Genomic DNA, 18,440 nt, shown 5'->3' on the forward strand with positions numbered 1-18,440 from the left:
CCAGCTTAGCAAGAAACTGAATTTTAAGTTCTTAATAATAATTAAAATCGATTTCAGGTTTTACAGAAGATTGAATATGAATCATAGAATCATAGAACTTACAGTGCAGAAGGAGTCCATTCGACCCATCGAGTCTGCACCGACCCTTAGAAAGAGCACCCCACTTAAGGCCACACCTCTACCCTATCCCCATAACCCAACAACCCCACCTACCCTTTTTGGACACTAATGGCAACTTATCATGGCCAATCCACCTAACCTGCACATCTTTGGACTGTGGGAGGAAACCAGAGCACCCGGAGGAAACCCACGCAGACACAGGGAGAACGTGCAGTCTCTGCACAGACAGTGACCCAAGCCGGGAATTGAACCTGGGGCCCTGGAGCTGTGAAGCAACTGTGCTAACCACTGTGCTGCCCAGGCATGTTTTGCTGGAATGAAATAAAAGTGACTTGTTTCCTAAATTTCATTTTCATTTCCTGTCCCCTATTTTGTTATTTATTCTCCTCTTCTTCACATCCGTCTGAGGATGCAGATATACGTTTGCACAAACATGCCATCCACAATTGGGTTTGCAAAGCAAATTCGAGCCCCATTTGCATCAAATGTTGTTCTCTGAAAAAACCAAACTGAGTGGAGCAGGAGAAAACCTATGGCATCTTCTCGGTGTACTCTCCCAGCCAGATCTCTATTCAGTGACTTTTTCCTTGACCAATATGACACACCTTCCTCTTGAGAAAGTGGGTGAGGAGGAGTTAGAATGTTCTGTTATGGTCTCATTAGTCCAGAGCATAAAATGGAGGCATCTCCACATGGTGTGCTACGGCGTCTGATAACTTAATTATATTTTGATGTCAAATAATATTGAAAATAAGAGACAACAGCTGCTAAGGAATAAGAAGTTAAACTACTTATTCACATACAAGGCCTTTGACTTGATTATTTAAGACCCATACTTTTGAGGGTCTTACAGAGCGCCAGGATTTCACCTTCCCCAACATTCAGTTTATTTTGAATTGGGTCTCCCCATCCCCACCATGAAACATCAAAGCAAATAGTTACCTGCAGTCTTGATATATGAACTGTTCTGGAACCTTCATCAACAACCTCAATCTATAAAGCAGAATGGATGATCCTGAGTTAGTTTAGACATGGGTTCTGGATTTGTTGTGAACAATCCTAATGGCCCCAAGATGACCACGGTGCTGCATCTTAATAATCAAAAGCAAAGCATCACAGCATTTTGATGCACTAAAATACATTAGAAATCATTGAAGTACCATATGAAAATAATAAAATATACATTTTCAGAACAGTACATCTCAAATACGATGAACATTCTGATGTGTTTTCTGGATCTGTTATGTAAATAACACAATGGATGCGATTCTCCCAAAAGGGAACAAGTGAGTGCATTTAGCTGAGTGTTTCCCAGTGCTCACATTGCCGACAAACTCATGGCTTTCAACACGACTCGCCTTAATGTAGCTTTAAATTGAGAAAAACAACCTACCCACTAGCTACAATCAGCTCTCTCCCTTGTAGCCTCTACTCCTGCAGCAGGGGAAGATTACTCTCAACCAATCAACTTCTAACTTTCCTATAATATCACTGCTTACTTTGTTTTCAAATTCATCACATTTCCAACATTCCCACATTTCAAACTCAACACTCTCTCCGCTCCCACGGGTATCTCCTTCAGGTCTGCCTGTCCACTCCTCCATCTGCCAGTAAATCAGTTCAACTTTGGATATCAAATTCAAAATACTACAGGTGTTAGTATGATGGTGGAGAAAAAACGCATGGAATTCTACACGGAAATATTGGACTTTAAAAAATGCCCAAGTTTTATATTTCAAAATGGACACAAACGCTGAAGATGGCTGAGAATGGATAGTGAGACGCTGACAGCAATGGCTGTAGAGTGTTTCTCTCAGGGACAATGGAACCCTCCCTGTTACCAGACAAGGTACTTCTAAAAGCCTCCAATAACTGACAACCATCACTGGTAAAGGCAAAGGAACATAATGGCTATCTCATCTAAGGGTGTAATAGCCTCGACTGGTTTTCCAGTTGGGGTATACTAAGAAGGAGTTAAGAAACTAGCTGAGAGAGCTGCCCAGTGCTTTCCCGTCTCCTATCTGTTGGTCTGTCTATGAGAATGAGCAGCTGGAAGCTTTCTACACTGAAGGTGGGTGGCACAGTAACAGAAGCAGTGCCACTGAAAAAAAAAGCCATATTTAGCAGGAATATCTCAAAACTCACTCTCTGACTGGAGAAGTCAGCCCAAGCAGCAAAAGGATCGCAGCTGAAAAAGGAACTAGAATTTCTCTGCCAAACCTGAGGAAACTGGAATTGACGAATCAACTATTTACCTGCAGATGCCAACTATACTGGAATCAATTTGTCAGAGCCGCAACCCTTCAGCACCTACTTGTGGCAACTCAAGAACTGTTGTGTGTACATTTTTATTTATATTTACTTACTCCTGGACTCAATTCTTATTTCTAATCAAAATGCGTGTGTTTTACCATTTCTCCTCACCTTTTTAGTAGTTGATCAACTTTTCTCTTAACACAAAAAAGCAAGGTTAAATTGGCTCCATTTTAAACGTAACTATCGGGTTTGGAAAAGGTTTCCAAGGGAAAGGGAACCTTGGTAGCTTAAACCTTGTCGCTACCATCAGAGGCTGGGTTGAATAAATACACAGAGCCAGTCATTCCCCCTCACCCGGCCAGGTTTGTAACAATTTGGGGGTATCCCAACTGGACAGAGGGTCTCGCACGGAACAACAACTCTTGGGGAACCTCACTTGGGGCTGGTCGTAACAGTATTAGAAATCTGAAATAAAACAGAAAATGCTGCAAATACTAACCAGGGGTGAAATTCTCCGACCCCCAGCAGGGTCGGAGAATCGCCTGGGGGCGCCTAAAATCCCGCCCCCGCCGTGGCAGAGATTCTCCGCCACCCGGGAAGTGGCGGCGGCGGAATCTCGCCACTCCGATCGGAGAGGCCCCTGCGGTGATTCTCCGGCCCGGATGGGCCGAAGTCCCGCCGCTGGGAGGCCTCTCCCACCGCCGAGGTTTGAACCACCTCTGGAACGGCGGGATCAGCGGCGTGAGCGGGCCCCCGGGGTCCTGGGGGGCGGGGGGCGATCGAACCCCGGGTGGTGCCCCCACGGTGGCCTGACCCGCGATCGGGGCCCCCCGCTCAGACTCCGGGCCAGTGCCCTGGCTGCACTATTTTCCTCCACGGCCGCCACGGCCTCCGCCATGGCGGAAGCGGAAGAGAACCCCACATCGCGCATGCGCCGGCAGTGACGTCAGCGGCCAGCTGCCGTTGATGTCACTGCCGGCGCATGCGCGGACCGGCGAAAGCCTTTCGGCCAGCCCCGCTGCCAGGGGCGCCGGTTTTTTACGCCAGTCTTCTGGTGCAAACCGCTCCGGCGCGGGGCTGGCCCCCAAAGGTGGGGAGAATTCCCCACCTTTGGGGAGGCCCAACCCCTGAGTGGTTGGCGCTACTCCCCTACGCCGGCACCCTCCGTCACGCCAGGTAGGGGAGAATGCCGCCCCAGGTCTGGCAGCATGTGTGGATAAAGAAGCAGGAGTTAACGTTTCAAGTACAAAATGACTCCTTCAGAACTCTCGGCATAATTGCTGCCAGACCTGTTGAGTGTTTCCAGTATTTTCTATTTTATTAATAGAGAAATGGGTGATGAGCCATCAATTGCACGAGAGACGAGTTGCTATACAAAAGTTAGGCTTTAATAAGCTAGAACTTAGCCCTGCGGTTGACTACAATAAAATGGACGACCGCCGGGCGTTCCAACTATTTATACCTCGGTATGGAGGCGTGGTTAACTCAGCCTCTTGACCAATCGGAGAGCCGTCACATAACTGGTCTCAACCAATCGGTCGAGAGGCACATGACCGACCAGGGCCAATGGTAAGCCGGTGTTCTGCACCAATGGCAGACAGCTATGCAAATCATACCACCACAATGGGATGTACAGCTAAGGTTGGTCACAATTATATTTTATGGAATATTGTTAATTCAGTGGGGTATTGAAATTCGAAGGCTTTTCCTGAATTTTGAGTAGTTTTATTACTGTACTTATAATGTTATAAGTTTAATAGCATGTTTGGTGTTAGAGTAAGAATTGTAAATAAAGAAACTGCCCTGATGAAGAGTTATCTACATACATTGGTGACAGTGGACACTTGGCGTGTGGTGGGAGATGCTGTTCTAGATTCTGACGTTCCCCTCATAATTCTTGGGCAGGCCCCAGGACTCCTCCTTACCTCATTGGTTGCACACATGCTTCCAGAGATGTCTACACAGAAGACAACCAAAGAGTCATCCACATTCATGTAATCTTCATTGAGAGACCCTGAGACGTACATGACATCTTGACTGTTGGGTATTGTGCTGAAGGATCGGGTCACCACATTGTGCGTCTTACAGAATTCGCAAGGCCATATCTGGATGAGGAAGAAAAGAGACCTGGGGTTCAGCATTTTATAAAAAGATAGCTTGAATAAACAATTACAGAGATAACTCACAGCATCAAGTTAGACTATGGGTGACCCCATCCTGGAGTATGATTGAAAGGGCAATACTTTAAAATGGGCATCTCCTTTAAGCTTAGCTATGAAACATGTTTTGTCAAGGTCATTACAAGTAACATTTTATATTTTACTTTGTCAAATGGGATGGCCTTTGACCTGGAAGCAGTAGCAGTAATAGCAATTTGTAATTCTTTAAAATGTCTGGGAATCTATAATTGTTTTAAAAGCTCCCCAACTTTCGGGGAGCACGGTAGCATGGTGGTTAGCATAAATGCTTCACAGCTCCAGTGTCCCAGGTTCGATTCCCGGCTGGGTCACTGTCTGTGTGGAGTCTGCATGTCCTCCCCGTGTGTGTCCTCCCCTCCGGGTGCTCCGGTTTCGTCCCACAGTCCAAAGATGTGCGGGTTAGGTGGATTGGCCATGCTAAATTGCCCGTAGTGTCCTAAAAAGTAAGGTTAAGGGGGGGGGGGGGGTTGTTGGGTTACGGGTATGGAGTGGATACGTGGGTTTGAGTAGGGTGATCATGGCTCGGCACAACATCGAGGGCCGAAGGGCCTGTTCTGTGCTGTACTGTTCTATGTTCTATGAATAAATTGTAACGGAATCAATGATAATTTTCTTGGATAAGAAGGAATACTGGTCCACCTGACTTGACAACCCTTGATGTGGAAGCAGTACCTACAGGAAGAAAGTTAATTTATGAAGGCCATATGGCCAGAGGCAAAGGAGAGTTGGAGGCAGAAGGCGATCAGAACACAAATGCAGACACAAAGAGAAAGCAGAAGAGACAGAAAGAGGAAAACAGAATGTGTGAGGAGAGGCCAGAAAGGTTCTTTACAAAAAGTTCAGTTTTCCATTTGGGAGTAAGAAGAAAGTTCCAGAAGCTTTTGGGGAAGTGATGTACAAGTGAGCTAAATGGTGCTGAACCCTAAAAATGTTGTGAATAGCTCAGGCATGCGAAAGAGACGGGAAGTTGTATCAGAGGACCAAACTGTGAACTGGATATTGTTGTTTCGTTGAAAAGGAACACTGGAGAATGATGCCATCAGGACTAATGCAATGGAATGAGAGAGGATGTATGCCTTGTTGGTGTTAACCACATTCGGGGCTCTCCTGTAAAGTATGACTGCTGGTGAGTGCAACGTGAGTGTGAATCGATTGAATGGACAAGTGAGCAATCTTTCATACTGGATGGCGAGTTAGAGAACTTTTGAACTGCATTTAGTACCACTTGTGTGCTGGGAGCGATGTGGGCGTTTGCTGTTGTGTGAGGCGTACTTTTGTTAGATCGACTATTTAAAATGAAATTTACATTTTTAGTTTGAAGTAACATTTTCCTTCTGATTCATGTTTTTTTTTATTCATTCAAGGGATGTGGGTTTCACTTGCAAGGCCAGCATTCATTGCTCATCCCTAATTGTCCTTGAAAAGCTTTGATTTATGTTGATTCTGATTTGTGTTGATGTAAAAGTTACAAAAAGTGAAATCCTGGTTGGCAAATTTCTTCATTTGGTGGGATTCAGGATCATAGCACAAAATAAAATAACTTCCTGCCCAATTGCAAGTGTTACAAGGCTTGCCATTGCGAGTTCACTTATGCAGTAATCCTCAGTAATCACGCAACATGGCGAATCCAACCGTGTCAAATGGGAAAATACAGTTGTACTTAGAAAATTGGGTCTCTTATCTATCAGGTTTTCTTGAATTATAGCAATGATATTTTTATGAAGGATCTGGACTCTCCAACATTCAGCATTATAGTACAGATACGGAACTCACTATGTCTGCATATTTCTGGTGAATCCGGCTAATGCTGGACAAAGCTGCTGAACAATTCTGGCAGTAGATGGCTTTCACAGTCTGGGCTCGCTCTGTAACGAAGCAGAAAGAAAAAGTTAAAGTTAATTGTTAATTGCCTCTAACAGCCTTCAATTCCACTCACTGGCTCAGACTACAGCAACTGATCTGGATTGGTTCCAATGCTCTTCTGTCCTGCCTTGCAACTGACCAAATTGGTTGATTTGGTCTAATCGGGTAAAATAAAATGGGTTTACTCATGAAATACTACCAAGAACATGTATGGGTTAAATGCTGATTGTCAGCTGAAAAGAAAAACAGGAGCATGTATGAGAACAAATATTGGCCTAACAACAGTCACTACACTTCAAAGTAATTGATTATACCTGAAAGGTTTTATGATGTTTCTGTGAGATATGTCAAGGTGTAATTTAAATACAAGATTATTTTCTGTATATGTGACGTAGTGCTTTATAGCAACAGAAAGAAAGGAGGCAATTATTTGACACCATGGGCGCGATTCTCCGCAAATGCGGCGAGTCGTAAAGGCTGCCGTGAAACTGGCCGTGTTTCACGGCAGCCTCCGCGCCCCCTCCTGGGACCCGATTCTCCCCCCCCGGGCGGGGCTAGCAGCGGGGCCCCGTGAAGCACGGCATCGCGGGCTTAGCGACCATCGCTAAGTCCGCACGTCAAGCGTCACGCCAGCTGATGCGCACGATGACGTCAGCCACGCATGCGCGGGTTGGACGGCTCCAACCCACGCATGCGCAGATGATGTAATCACGCAGACGCGTCAAACCCGCGCATGCGCGGGCCGTCATGCCCCTCAGCCGCCCCGCGGACTGATCCTGCGGGGCGGCGGAAGAACAAATAGTGCGCGGGTATCGGACCCGCTGCCCGCGATCGGTGCCCACTGATCGCAGGCCCATGTCACTCTTGGCACGGCCATGGTGCAGCCGTGCCAATCGGTGCCATGGTTGTCCGGGACGGCACTTTGCGGCCGTTTTCACAAACGCTGAAAGCAGGTGTGATCGCGGCCGTGAAAACGGCCGTAAACTCCGCAGTATTCGGCCCATCGGCCTGCGGAGAATCGCTGTTCGCCGTAAAAAACGGCGAGCAGCGATTCGTGTCGGGGGGCGGCCGCAGGGGGGGGGGAGAATAGCGGGAGGCCGTGAAAATTATCGGGAAGGCCCTCCCGCTATTCTCCGACCCGTCGTGGGCAGCGGAGAATCGCGCCCCATATGTGGGAAACTTAAAATAGAAAGCAACATTGGGGAAAATTGCCCCTAAGCCTGTGTTCCATCACCCCTTTGCACAGCATATTGATACATCAAAGGATTAGGCATGCTTGTAATGAACATCTGGAGTCCCTTCGCGTTTATATGCAAAAGAAAAATGAGCCTGTCAGTGGACTTACCATCATTGATGTCTACCAACTTTCCCAGGTTAACAGAGACCACGTTTATATTGGCTTTCTTAGTCATGGGGGAACTGGACCTCTTAGGGGCTGGAGAAGCTACAAGAAAACAGTGACATAAAAATATTCAAACTCCATCTTATGAACTATCAATTATTATTATTCTATTAACTCCTAAATCATCAAGGCACAGTGGGAGGAAGAGTTGGGAGAGGATATGGAGGAGGGGTTCTGGTGTGAGGTGCTCCGGAGGGTGAATGCCTCCACCTCGTGTGCGAGGTTGGGACTGATACAGCTGAAGGTAGTGTATAGAGTGCACCTTATAAGGGCAAAGATGAGCCGGATCTTTGACGGGGTAGAAGATGTGTGTGAATGTCGCCGGGGGGGGGGGGGGGGGGGGGGGGGGGGGGGTGCGTATACCACATTCATATGGTTTAGTGGAAGGAGGTTTTTACGTGCACGTGAAACGACCCCGGCCCTTGGGAGGCCATATTTGGGGTGTTGAACCAACCGGGGCTGGAGGGCGACGCAGAGGCAGATGTTGTAGCCTTCGCCTTGTTGATCACCCGAAGGCGGATCCTGTTAGGGTAGATATAACCTCTCCACCATGTGCCCTGGTGTGGTGGGGGGATGCGCTGGAATTCTTGACTCTTGAAAAGGTCAAATTTGAACTGAGGGGAAGGATGGAGGGGTTCTACAATTCATGGGCGTTATTCATTGTGCACTTTCGAGAATTGGATCACGTCGAATATTGGGGGGGGTGCTGGGAGGGTTGGGGGATGGGGACTGTGTGTTAATGGTGACTATGGGTGATTCCTGATTCCTCTTTGTCATTTGTTTATATTAACATGTCGGCTAATGTCTGGGGTTTGATGGGAGGATGGGATCGTTGTTATTGATGTGGGGATTGACATTACATTCGTTAGTGATTATTGTTTATTGTTGGGTGTAAATTTGGGAGAAAATGTGAAAAAGGAGGAGAGTAAATAATATTTTTAATTCACCAAATCATTCAGAGACTAGCAACAATGTCAATCAACAATTAATCAAATACCAGAATGTAACAGTGACACAGGAGTAAGTTACATAAAGGGAAAGACGTGACTAACGAAGAGGACCAGGAATGACTTACAGAGAGAACAGGAGTGAGGTATGGGGAGGACCGTGAGTGAGGTATGGGGAGGACCGGGAGTGAGTGACAGACAGGAAGAGGAGTGAGTTGCAGAGAGAAATGGGAGTGAGGTACAGAGAGGAACAGGAGTGAGTTACAGAGAGAAACGGGAGTGAGTTACAGAGAGGAACAGGAGTGAGTTACAGAGAGGAACAGGAGTGAGGTACAGAGAGGAACAGGATAGAAATTAAGATTTTGTGTCAAAGTGGGTAGTGATCATTCAGCCTGAATGCCGAAGCTCTGGAGACATTAACCCCTGGGCCAGAATATTGCGCTCAAAGAATGACTCTGCTCAAAGTCAGCAGGATGTTGTCCATGTGACAAGAGACAACACTATGGAAATCAGATGGTGGGAGGAAATGTCCAGAATGGAATATAACCAAAAGAGTTGCAGGTGATGTCCAGAATGGAATCTAACAAAGTGCGTTGAGGTATTCATATCCATTTATTGAATAATGGATCCATGAAAGTGAATTATGGTATTGAATCTAATCAAGGGATTTTGGTGCTCCCGATCACATTGTTTAAAAAAAATCTTGGGCGGGATTCTCCGACCCTGTGCGGCGAAATCGCGCACGGCGCGAGGACGGAGAATTATCAAAGTAGGACCCCACACCGGCACGTGATTCTCCGGTGACCGGAGAATCGCCGCCATTTGCACGCGCATGTTCAAGGCGGCGCCGGTCCGGTGCCTTTGGAAAAGGCCCCCCCCCGGCGATTCTCCACGCACAACGGGCCGAGTGGTTTTAATGTTGTTCTACCCAGTGGGAACTTGGAGTCGTGGCTGATGGGGGTGTTATGGATGGGGGGGGCCTGGGGTTCGGGCACCGATGGGGGGGCCTCGACGATAGGCAAGCCCGCAATCGGGGGCCACCGATTGGCAGGCTTTCGCGATCCGGGAGCAACTTATTTTCCTCTGCGCGGGCCCAGAGTGTGGCTCTGCCATGTTGGCGGCGCCCGCTTGTGGCTGCTGTGCGCATGAGTAGCTACGCGGTCTGTCCAGCAGGGCCCCACCGGCAACCAGAGCTGTGGGGCGCACTCCGGAGGCCTGCTAGCCCCCTGGGGAATGGGGAATCACCCCGGACTTTCGAGGAAAAAGTCCGGAGTGATTCTTGCCCATTTTCCGGCGGGTGTGGCGACTTAGTCCCCCAAAGGGAGAATCCCGCCTCTTAAGTCCCGAAAGACATACTTGTTAGGTGAATTGGACATTCTGAATACTCCCTCAGTGTACCCGAACGGGCACCGTAGTGTGGAGACTAGGGGTTTTCACAGTAACTTCATTGCTGTGTTAAGGGGCTGGTTTAGCACAGGGCTAAAGAGCTGGCTTTTAAAGCAAACCAAGGCAGGCCCGCAGCATGGTTCAATTCCCGTACCAGCCTCCCTGAACAGGCGCAGGAATGTGGCAACTAGGGGCTTTTCACAGTAACTTCATTTGAAGCCTACTTGTGATTATAAGCGATTTTCAATGTAAGCCTACTTGTGACACTAATAAAAATTATTATAATGCTGAATATCAAACTTCAATGTTTTGTAACTGCAAGTAGCCTCTGGGGTGGGAACAATTAACTTCCCTGTGGCCCTTGCAGAATACGAGCCCCTTGTTTAGGGGCGAGCACCACTAAGCAATGTACTGTATGTAAACCGGCCAGTTAGGCACCGGTTAGGGAGAGACCCACTTGGGATCTACCATGTGCTGTATATAATAGTTATTGTAAATAAACTAAGTTCATAGATCATCAAATTTACAGTGCAGAAGGAGGCCATTCAGCCCATCGAGTCTGCACCTGCCCTTGGAAAGAACAGCCTACTTAGGCCCACACCTCCACCTTATCCCCATAACCCAGTAACCTCACCTAAATGTTTTTTTGAACACTAACGGCAATTGAGCATGGCCAATTCACTTCTCCTGCACATGTTTGGTGTCTGGAAGGAAACCTAGGCAGACACAGGGAGAACGTGCAGACTCCGCACAGATAGTGACCCAAGCCGGGAATCGAACCTGGGACGCTGCAGCTGCGAAGCAACAGTGTTAACCACTGTGCTACCGCGCTGCCCACTATTCGTAACTACTCACTGTGAGCTACTTTGTGGCCTTATAATTTTTAATATTTAGTTTTTTAATCTATAGGCTATCCAACCTATCTGCTAATTGCTTGTGAAACTGTTAGTGGTATTGCATGTAGAGAATCCAGTCATAATCATTTCAATAGCAGGATGTACATTGATAATGAAATAGTCAAATATAGGCTCATATGTTAAGAATAACCAGGGAAAAGTCAGACAGAATATTATTTTCCAAAGGATAATTGGATTTTAGAGTAAGTTTCTAAGAAAGCCAGTGCAATGGGTGGTATAATTGTATCCAAGTTGATATGTTAAGAAGGCATATGCACGGATCGGTCCATCTGAAATGCCAGGCTGATTGGATCTCAGTCCTTTTCCATAGGCCACCCACAGTTACACATCCTAGTATTAGTTATTAAAATAAAAGAAAATTACTGTGGATGTTGGAATCTGAAACCAAAGAGAAAATGCTGGAAAATCTCAGCAGGTCTGGCAGCATCATTAGGGAGAGTAAAGAGCTAATGTTTCGAGTCCGATGACTCTTTGTCAAAGCTCGAAACGATAGCTCTTGTCTCTCCCGACAGATGCTGCTCGACCTGCTGAGATTTTCCATCATTTTCTCTCTAGTTGTTAGCCTTGCTGCAGGCCCCTATTCGGTTATCAGTTATTGAAGAGTGTAGAGAATGTATTTATTCTGGTGTCTATATGCGTAAGGCCTTCACAGGTGGCGATGGAGGAGCAGCAGCTGGAGGTGGCTGATCACACCAGGATGCAGGTGGTTAAACACTCTCATTTGCTTCAGTTGATCTGAAAAAATCACAATGAGTGAAATGAATTGCGATTAGAGTCAGAAAAAAATATTTTTGGTGTACTGGTATTGTCACTGGACTAATAATCCAGAGAGCCAGGGCAGGGAGAGTTCTGGGGACTGGGTTTAAATCCCACCATGGCAGATTATGAAATTTGAATTCAATAAAAATCTGGAATTGAAAGGTGACCGTGAAACCATTGTCAGTTGTTTCAAAAACGCATCTGGTTCACGATTGTGTCGTAGGGAAGAAAACCTGTCACCCTTGGTCTGACCTTAATGTGACTCCAGACCCACGGACACTTAGTTTAAGGTTAATTAGGAATGGTCAATAAATGCTGGCCCAGCCGACGATGCCCACAATCCATGAAAGAATGAAAATAAAGCCACCAGTAATCTCAGAGCTGGATAATGGGAGTACACAAGAGAGGAAAGAGTGATGAGCAAAGGAAAAGCTTAAGTCGTGAAATGAAGCAGTCACAGGTGGAGATCTGTGATAAGACTGAGATGCACAACACTGTTGAATAGCCTGTCAACATTGTTGAGAATCACTTCCAGGCTGGGTTCTGTGAAAGAATCCTTCGCCCTCTCTAACAGGATTGATTAGTTGGTTAGGCTATCTGAAACAAGGTGATGAAATGCAATCATTGTGGAAGACTTTACTCCGAACTTGAACCTTCCTGTCACAGAAGTTCCAGCCTGTGGATTCTTTAAAAAAACCTTAATGCAAATTTACTTTGTTTTAAAACACAATCATTCATTCAAAAATTCTTTCCAGGAAAAAAAGTGATCAAAGATTCTAAGATGCAACAGGAAGTTTGGGCAAATCCCCTTAAGTAATCCCAATTTCTGTTGAAGGATGTAAAGCAATGATTTATACAATCCCTTTAATGTCCTCAGGATCTCTCACTTTTCTTTAACAGCAATAAATTACTTTTAAAGTATAGTTACTCTTGTCACGTGGGCATGCAGGTTGTGCAATTCAAACATGTTAAGAAACAAAATAATTTTATTTTGCATGAAGTGACTTACCACGCTTGGGCCTTGGTGGAGGGATCTGAGGGTGTGAGTTGAGTGTACCTGGCAGACTTGCAGCGAGCTGATGGGTGGTGAGAGAGCTAGGGCGTGGAGGTAGAGGAGGAGCCTGGCTGTCTTCATCATCTGATACCAAACACAACATCAGAACTTAGTAGCAAACATAAGAGAGTGTAATATATACTTTTCATTCTCTATCATCTTTTGTTTGCCTATCTATTCTGTTTTCTGTTTAAAACTATGCTGCCCTACATTCTCCTCCTCCCTCCCTCCTTTCTTTCCCCATTTTATTGAGGTTATTGAGCCTGAATTTAAATTAGTGTAAGTGAATTTGTTTAGAGCTAGATAAAATTGAACTACAGGACTCTCCAGGACCTGCTAAATCATTAAAACAATGGCACACCTCACCTGTCTCAGCCTTCCCTTCCTTCTACAATCCAGACATTGATATAGCTTAAGCTCGACACCAACTAAGCAGGGCTTTCGTCATTAGCTCACCCTCCAGGACTCAACAGTGATGTGTTTAACAAGGCTTTGAAATTGTTGGGTGTGCATTGTCTGATCATGTCTTCTCCTAATACCTAGCACTTACTCCATAAACCTGGGGGCGCAATTCTCCGCACCCCACGCTGGGGGGGAGAATCGCAGGAGGGCCGGGCGAATCACACCACGCCGCCCTGGCACCCCCCGTGATTCTCCCACCCCCCCAAAAATGGCGTGTCGCGTTTTTCTACAGGCCGCTCGGAGAATCGCCGCTCGCCGTTTCTCACGGCGACCGGCGATTCTCCGGCCCGGATGGGCCGAGCGGCCTGCCGAACCCGATCGGTTCACACCGGCGCCAACCATACCTAGTTGCTGCCGGCGTGAACAGCGCACGACAGGTGAGTGTGGAGCCTGTGGGGGACGGAGGGAGGATCGAGCACCACGGGCGTGCTCAGCAGATGTCTGGCCCGCGATCGGTGCCCACCGATCGTCGGGCAGGCGTCTGTAAACGACGCACTCTTTTCCCTCCGCAGCCCTGCAAGATCAAGCTGCCATGTCTTGCGGGGCAGCGGAGGGGAAGACGGCAACCGCGCATGCGTGGGTTGGAGCTCGCCAACCTGCGAATGCGCGGCTGACGTCACTTCGGCACCGCCGGCTGTGTCATTCCCGGCGCGCCGCTTTGACGCAAGCGTCAAGGCCGAGCGCTCAGGATTCACTCGCCACCGCTCCTAGCCCCCCCAGGGGTGGAATAGGGGGCGACGCCGGAGTGAAACACTCCGGTTTTCACTCCGGCGGTCGGTACTCAGCCTCCTGTTGGGAGAATCGCGCCCTCTGATGTATTGCCTTCATTTGAAACAAGGCTGTTCCTTTCCACTCTTATTGCAAGAGAAATCTGGAGCATTCCACAATCCACTCAAATAATCTTCAGAGAAAGAAGCAATGATTGCCTGCATGCAGCAAGACCTAGATAGCATTCATGTTTGGGCTAATAAATGGTCGGTAACGTTTGTGCCATATAAGTGTACAAGTGCCAGGAAATGATCATCTCCAAGAAGAGAGAACCTAATCTCTCTTTGACATCCTTAAACATTCACTCCCTCTATTATTGACAAACAGGCACCAATGTGTACTAAAGACAAGGAGAACTCCAGTAACTCACGATAACTGTGCCAACAGCTCCGAGACTTACAATTTCTCCCGCCTAAAGGTATAATGACGGCAGGTGCATGGAAACACCATTACCGCCAAGTTTCCCTCCAAATCACTCACCATCCTTACTTGGAAATAGATTGCCATTCCTTCACAGTTGCTTTGTCAAAATCCTGAAGCTCTGCCCCCAACAGCACCTGCACCAAAAGGACTGCAGTGGTTCAAGAAGGTTGTTTACTGCCACCTACTGGAGGACAATTAGGAATGGGCAGTAAATGCTGGCCCTGCCAGCGATGCCCAATTCCGTGAATGATAAAGGGAGAATAGACTGCACCTGTGTGACAAAATATAGCTTTATCTAAATCTGACAGGCTGGCCCCTGCTCGCCTTCCTGACTTGTAGATGGGAACCATAAATCCAGATACTCGACTTGAATGGATCAGGGACCAACAGAAAGTCTTTACCTATTGGAATTGATTTTCTTGTTCTGGCAAGAGGCTTTGGAAGTTTTGCTTGGCTCCCACTGTGTGAAGATTTTGGCACAGTGGCGTACAGACAGTTCTCCACAATTGAAGGTGATTTCAGAAAACGGTTGTCGTATTGATGAATGCTGCCTCGGGCTTGTATTGGTGGAGGTCTGAAGCTTGTACTTGAATATGTTTCATTTTCAACAGGATCCGGGATAGCAGCTGGTCTATCATGCCTTTGATCTGCAATTGAATATGAACAGAAAAAAGTTAAATACCTATTAACAATGTATTTTCTTGCTTCTCAATGTGAGGTGTGATGTTGATGGGAAAGATGGATTTTTCAGTTTCAGATAATTCATGGTAAATTCAGGGCAAATGCAAAATAAAGCCCGCCCTCCTCTGTCTCATCCGCAATTTCAGAATCAGGTAGAACCACAGAATTGCTACAATGCAGACGGAGGCCATTTGGCCCATCAAACCCTCACCGATCCTCTGAAAAAGCAGGCTACCTAGGCCCACTCCCCCGCCCTCGCCCCATATCCCACCTAACCTGCACAGCTTTGGCCACTAAGAGGGAATTTAGAATGGCTAATCCACCTAACGTGCACATTTTTGGACAGTGGGAGGAAACCTGAATATCCGGAGGAAAGTCACGCAGACATGTAAGCTCCATATAGTCATCCAAGGCCTGAATTGAACCGGAGCCCTGGCAGCAGTGCTATTCACTGTGCCACCGTGCTGCCCAGAATAAGCCTGCTGGCTCTTTGAATGAGTTATCCATTCCCCATTTCCCACATCAGCCATCCTGTGGACTCTCAGAGTCAGCTAGGCTGATCACCTGGAATGTTAGGGGGTTGAATAGGCCGGTCAAGAGGGCACGTGTGTTCGCGCACTTGAGGGCTCTGAAGGCGGACGTGCTTATGTTGCAGGAGACACATCTGAAAGTGGCGGATAAAGTCAGGTTAAGGAAGGGTTGGGTCAGTCAGGTCTTTAATTCGGGGCTGGACACCAAGACTAGAGGGGTGGCGATTTTGATCAACAAGCGGGTGCAATTTCAGGCGGGTAGTATAGTTTCGGACGGGGGTGGGGTTGGGGGGGCGGGGGTGGGGGGGGGGGGGGTGGGGGGGGGGCTTTATGTCATGGTCAGTTGTAAGCTGGAGGGGAGGAAGGTGGTCTTGGTTAATGTATACGAGCCAAATTGGGATGACATGGAATTTATAAAGAGGTTGCTGGGGAAGATACCTGACCTGGACTCTCACAAGCTGGTTATGGGAGGGGATTTTAATATGGACCCTGGCCTGGACCGGTCGTGTTCGAAAATGGGGAGGGTGCCAGCAGTGACAAAGGAACTGATTCGGTTCATGGAGCAGATGGGGGGCGTCGACCCATGGAGGTTTAGGCAGCCGACGGGGAAGGAGTTTTCTTTCTATTCGCATGTTCACAAGGTTTATTCCCGGATAGACTTTTTCATTTTGAGCAGGGATTTGCTGGCAGGGGTGGTGGACACGGGATATTCGGCCATCACTATTTTGGACCAGACACCACACTTAGTGGAACTGCATGTTAGTGAGGAGAGCTTCCAGCACTCGCAATGGAGGTTGGCTGTGGGGTTGTTGGCGGACGAGGCGGTGTGCGAGAGGCTGAGTAAGTGCATGCAGAATTATCTGCAGGTTAATGACACGGGGGAAGTCTCAACAGCTGTGGTCTGGGAGGAGCTGAAGGCAGTGGTGAGAGTGGAGCTGATTTCAATCCGGGCTCATAGCGACAGGACGGATAGGGCAGAAATGGACCGACTGGTTCAGGAGATCTTACAGAAAGACAGGACCGTAGAGCAGCACGGTAGCATGGTGGTTAGCATAAATGCTTCACAGCTCCAGGGTCCCAGGTTCGGTTCCCGGCTGGGTCACTGTCTGTGCGGAGTCTGCACGTCCTCCCCGTGTGTGCGTGGGTTTCCTCCGGGTGCTCCGGTTTCCTCCCACAGTCCAAAGATGTGCGGGTTAGGTGGATTGGCCATGCTAAATTGCCCTTAGTGTCCTAAAAAAAAGTAAGGTTAATGGGGGGGGGGGGGGGGTTGTTGGGTTACGGGTATAGGGTGGATACATGGGTTTGAGTAGGGTGATCATTGCTCGGCACAACATCGAGGGCCGAAGGGCCTGTTCTGTGCTGTACTGTTCTATGATTCCGGAGGTGGAGCTCTTAAGGCAGCATCGGAAGCTGCAGGCTGAGTTCGGGGTGTTGTCCACAGGTAAGGCAGTGGAGCAGCTTAGAAAGGCAAGAGGGGCGTTTTATGAGCATGGGAGAAGGCCAGCAGAATGCTGGTACAGCAGCTTAGGAAGAGGGAGGCAGCCAGGGAAACAGAGAGGGTGGTTGATGGGGAGGGGAACTCGGTAGGGGAGTCGGCTGGGCTAAACAGGGCGTTTAGGGACTTTTACAGTGGGCTCTACCACTCGGAACCCCCCATGGGGCCGGAGAGGATGAGGCACTTTTTGGACGGACTGACCTTCCCGAGGATGGGTAGGAGCTGGTGGATGGCCTGGGGGCCCCAATTAGGGCCAAAGAAATAGTTGAGGGCTTGAAGGCAAAGCAGTCAGGTAAAGCCCCGGGGCCGGAGGGATGCCCGGTGGAGTTTTATAAAGAGTTCCCGGGGATTTTAGGGCCGTTGCTGGTTAAGTTTCTCAATGAGGTGACGGACAGTGGGGTGCTGCCCCGACGATGTCACCGGGCACTATTTTGTTGATATTGAAGCGGGACATGATCCCGGAGCTATGCGGGTCATATAGGCCGATTTCCCTGCTTAATGTGGATGCCAAGTTGCTGGCCAAGGTTTTGCACTCCAGGATTGAAGATTGTGTGCCGGGTGTGATTATGGAGGATCAGACTGGATTTGTCAAGGGTAGGCAGTTGGTGGCCAATATAAGAAGACTAGGAGGGTAGGGATGTTGAAGTAGTGGTGGCAATGGATGCAGAGAAGGCGTTCGACTGGGTGGAGTGGGCTATCTATGGGAGGTGCTGGGACGATTTGGGTTCGGTAGGGGTTTTATTGACTGGGTCAGGCTGTTGTACCAGGCCCCGGAGACTAGTGTAAGGACTAATAGGATGACCTCGGACTATTTTAGACTGTACCGGGGGACAAGACAGGGATGCCCCCTCTCCCCACTGTTATATGCGCTGGCTATAGAGCCGTTGGCAATTGCTCTGAGAGCTTCAAGGGGCTGGCAGGATCTGGTTCTGGGGGTGGCGGAACATAGAGCCTCGCTGTACGCGGACGACCTGCTCCTATACATATTGGATCCAGGGGCGGGGATGGACGAAATTATGGCGATTTTGGGGGAATTTAGACTGTTTTCGGGGTATAAACTGAATATGACAAAGAGTGCGATGTTTGTAGTCCAGGCGAGGGGTCAGGAGGGTCAGCTGAGAGAGCTGCCGTTCAGGTTAGTAGGGGACAATTTCAGGTACTTAGGGATACAAGTGGCGA

At 48.1% G+C, this 18,440-nt stretch overlaps 2 protein-coding genes across 4 annotated transcripts in view; one reads left to right on the forward strand and one right to left on the reverse strand.

Annotated features, from left to right (window-relative positions):
* The window catches only part of si:dkey-9k7.3 (circularly permutated Ras protein 1), a 79,875-nt gene that overhangs the window by 33,932 nt on the left and 27,503 nt on the right, over positions 1-18,440 (reverse strand). For all 3 annotated transcript variants that reach the window (XR_005461899.1, XM_038807663.1, XM_038807664.1), the window contains exons 3-8: positions 14,957-15,202; positions 12,858-12,986; positions 7,783-7,881; positions 6,348-6,439; positions 4,302-4,481; positions 1,063-1,113 (exon numbers count right to left, since the gene is read on the reverse strand). Coding sequence is in view for 2 of the 3 variants with exons in the window: in XM_038807663.1 (XP_038663591.1) it covers positions 1,063-1,113; positions 4,302-4,481; positions 6,348-6,439; positions 7,783-7,881; positions 12,858-12,986; positions 14,957-15,202 (797 nt within the window). In the remaining variant the exon portion in view is untranslated. The remainder of the gene's footprint in view (positions 1-1,062; positions 1,114-4,301; positions 4,482-6,347; positions 6,440-7,782; positions 7,882-12,857; positions 12,987-14,956; positions 15,203-18,440) is intronic.
* Positions 1-18,440, forward strand: part of LOC119971722 (spexin-like) — a 97,199-nt gene that overhangs the window by 7,627 nt on the left and 71,132 nt on the right. The window lies entirely within an intron of this gene.

Source organism: Scyliorhinus canicula, chromosome 9 (assembly GCF_902713615.1).
Source record: "Scyliorhinus canicula chromosome 9, sScyCan1.1, whole genome shotgun sequence".
Taxonomy (NCBI): domain Eukaryota; kingdom Metazoa; phylum Chordata; class Chondrichthyes; order Carcharhiniformes; family Scyliorhinidae; genus Scyliorhinus; species Scyliorhinus canicula.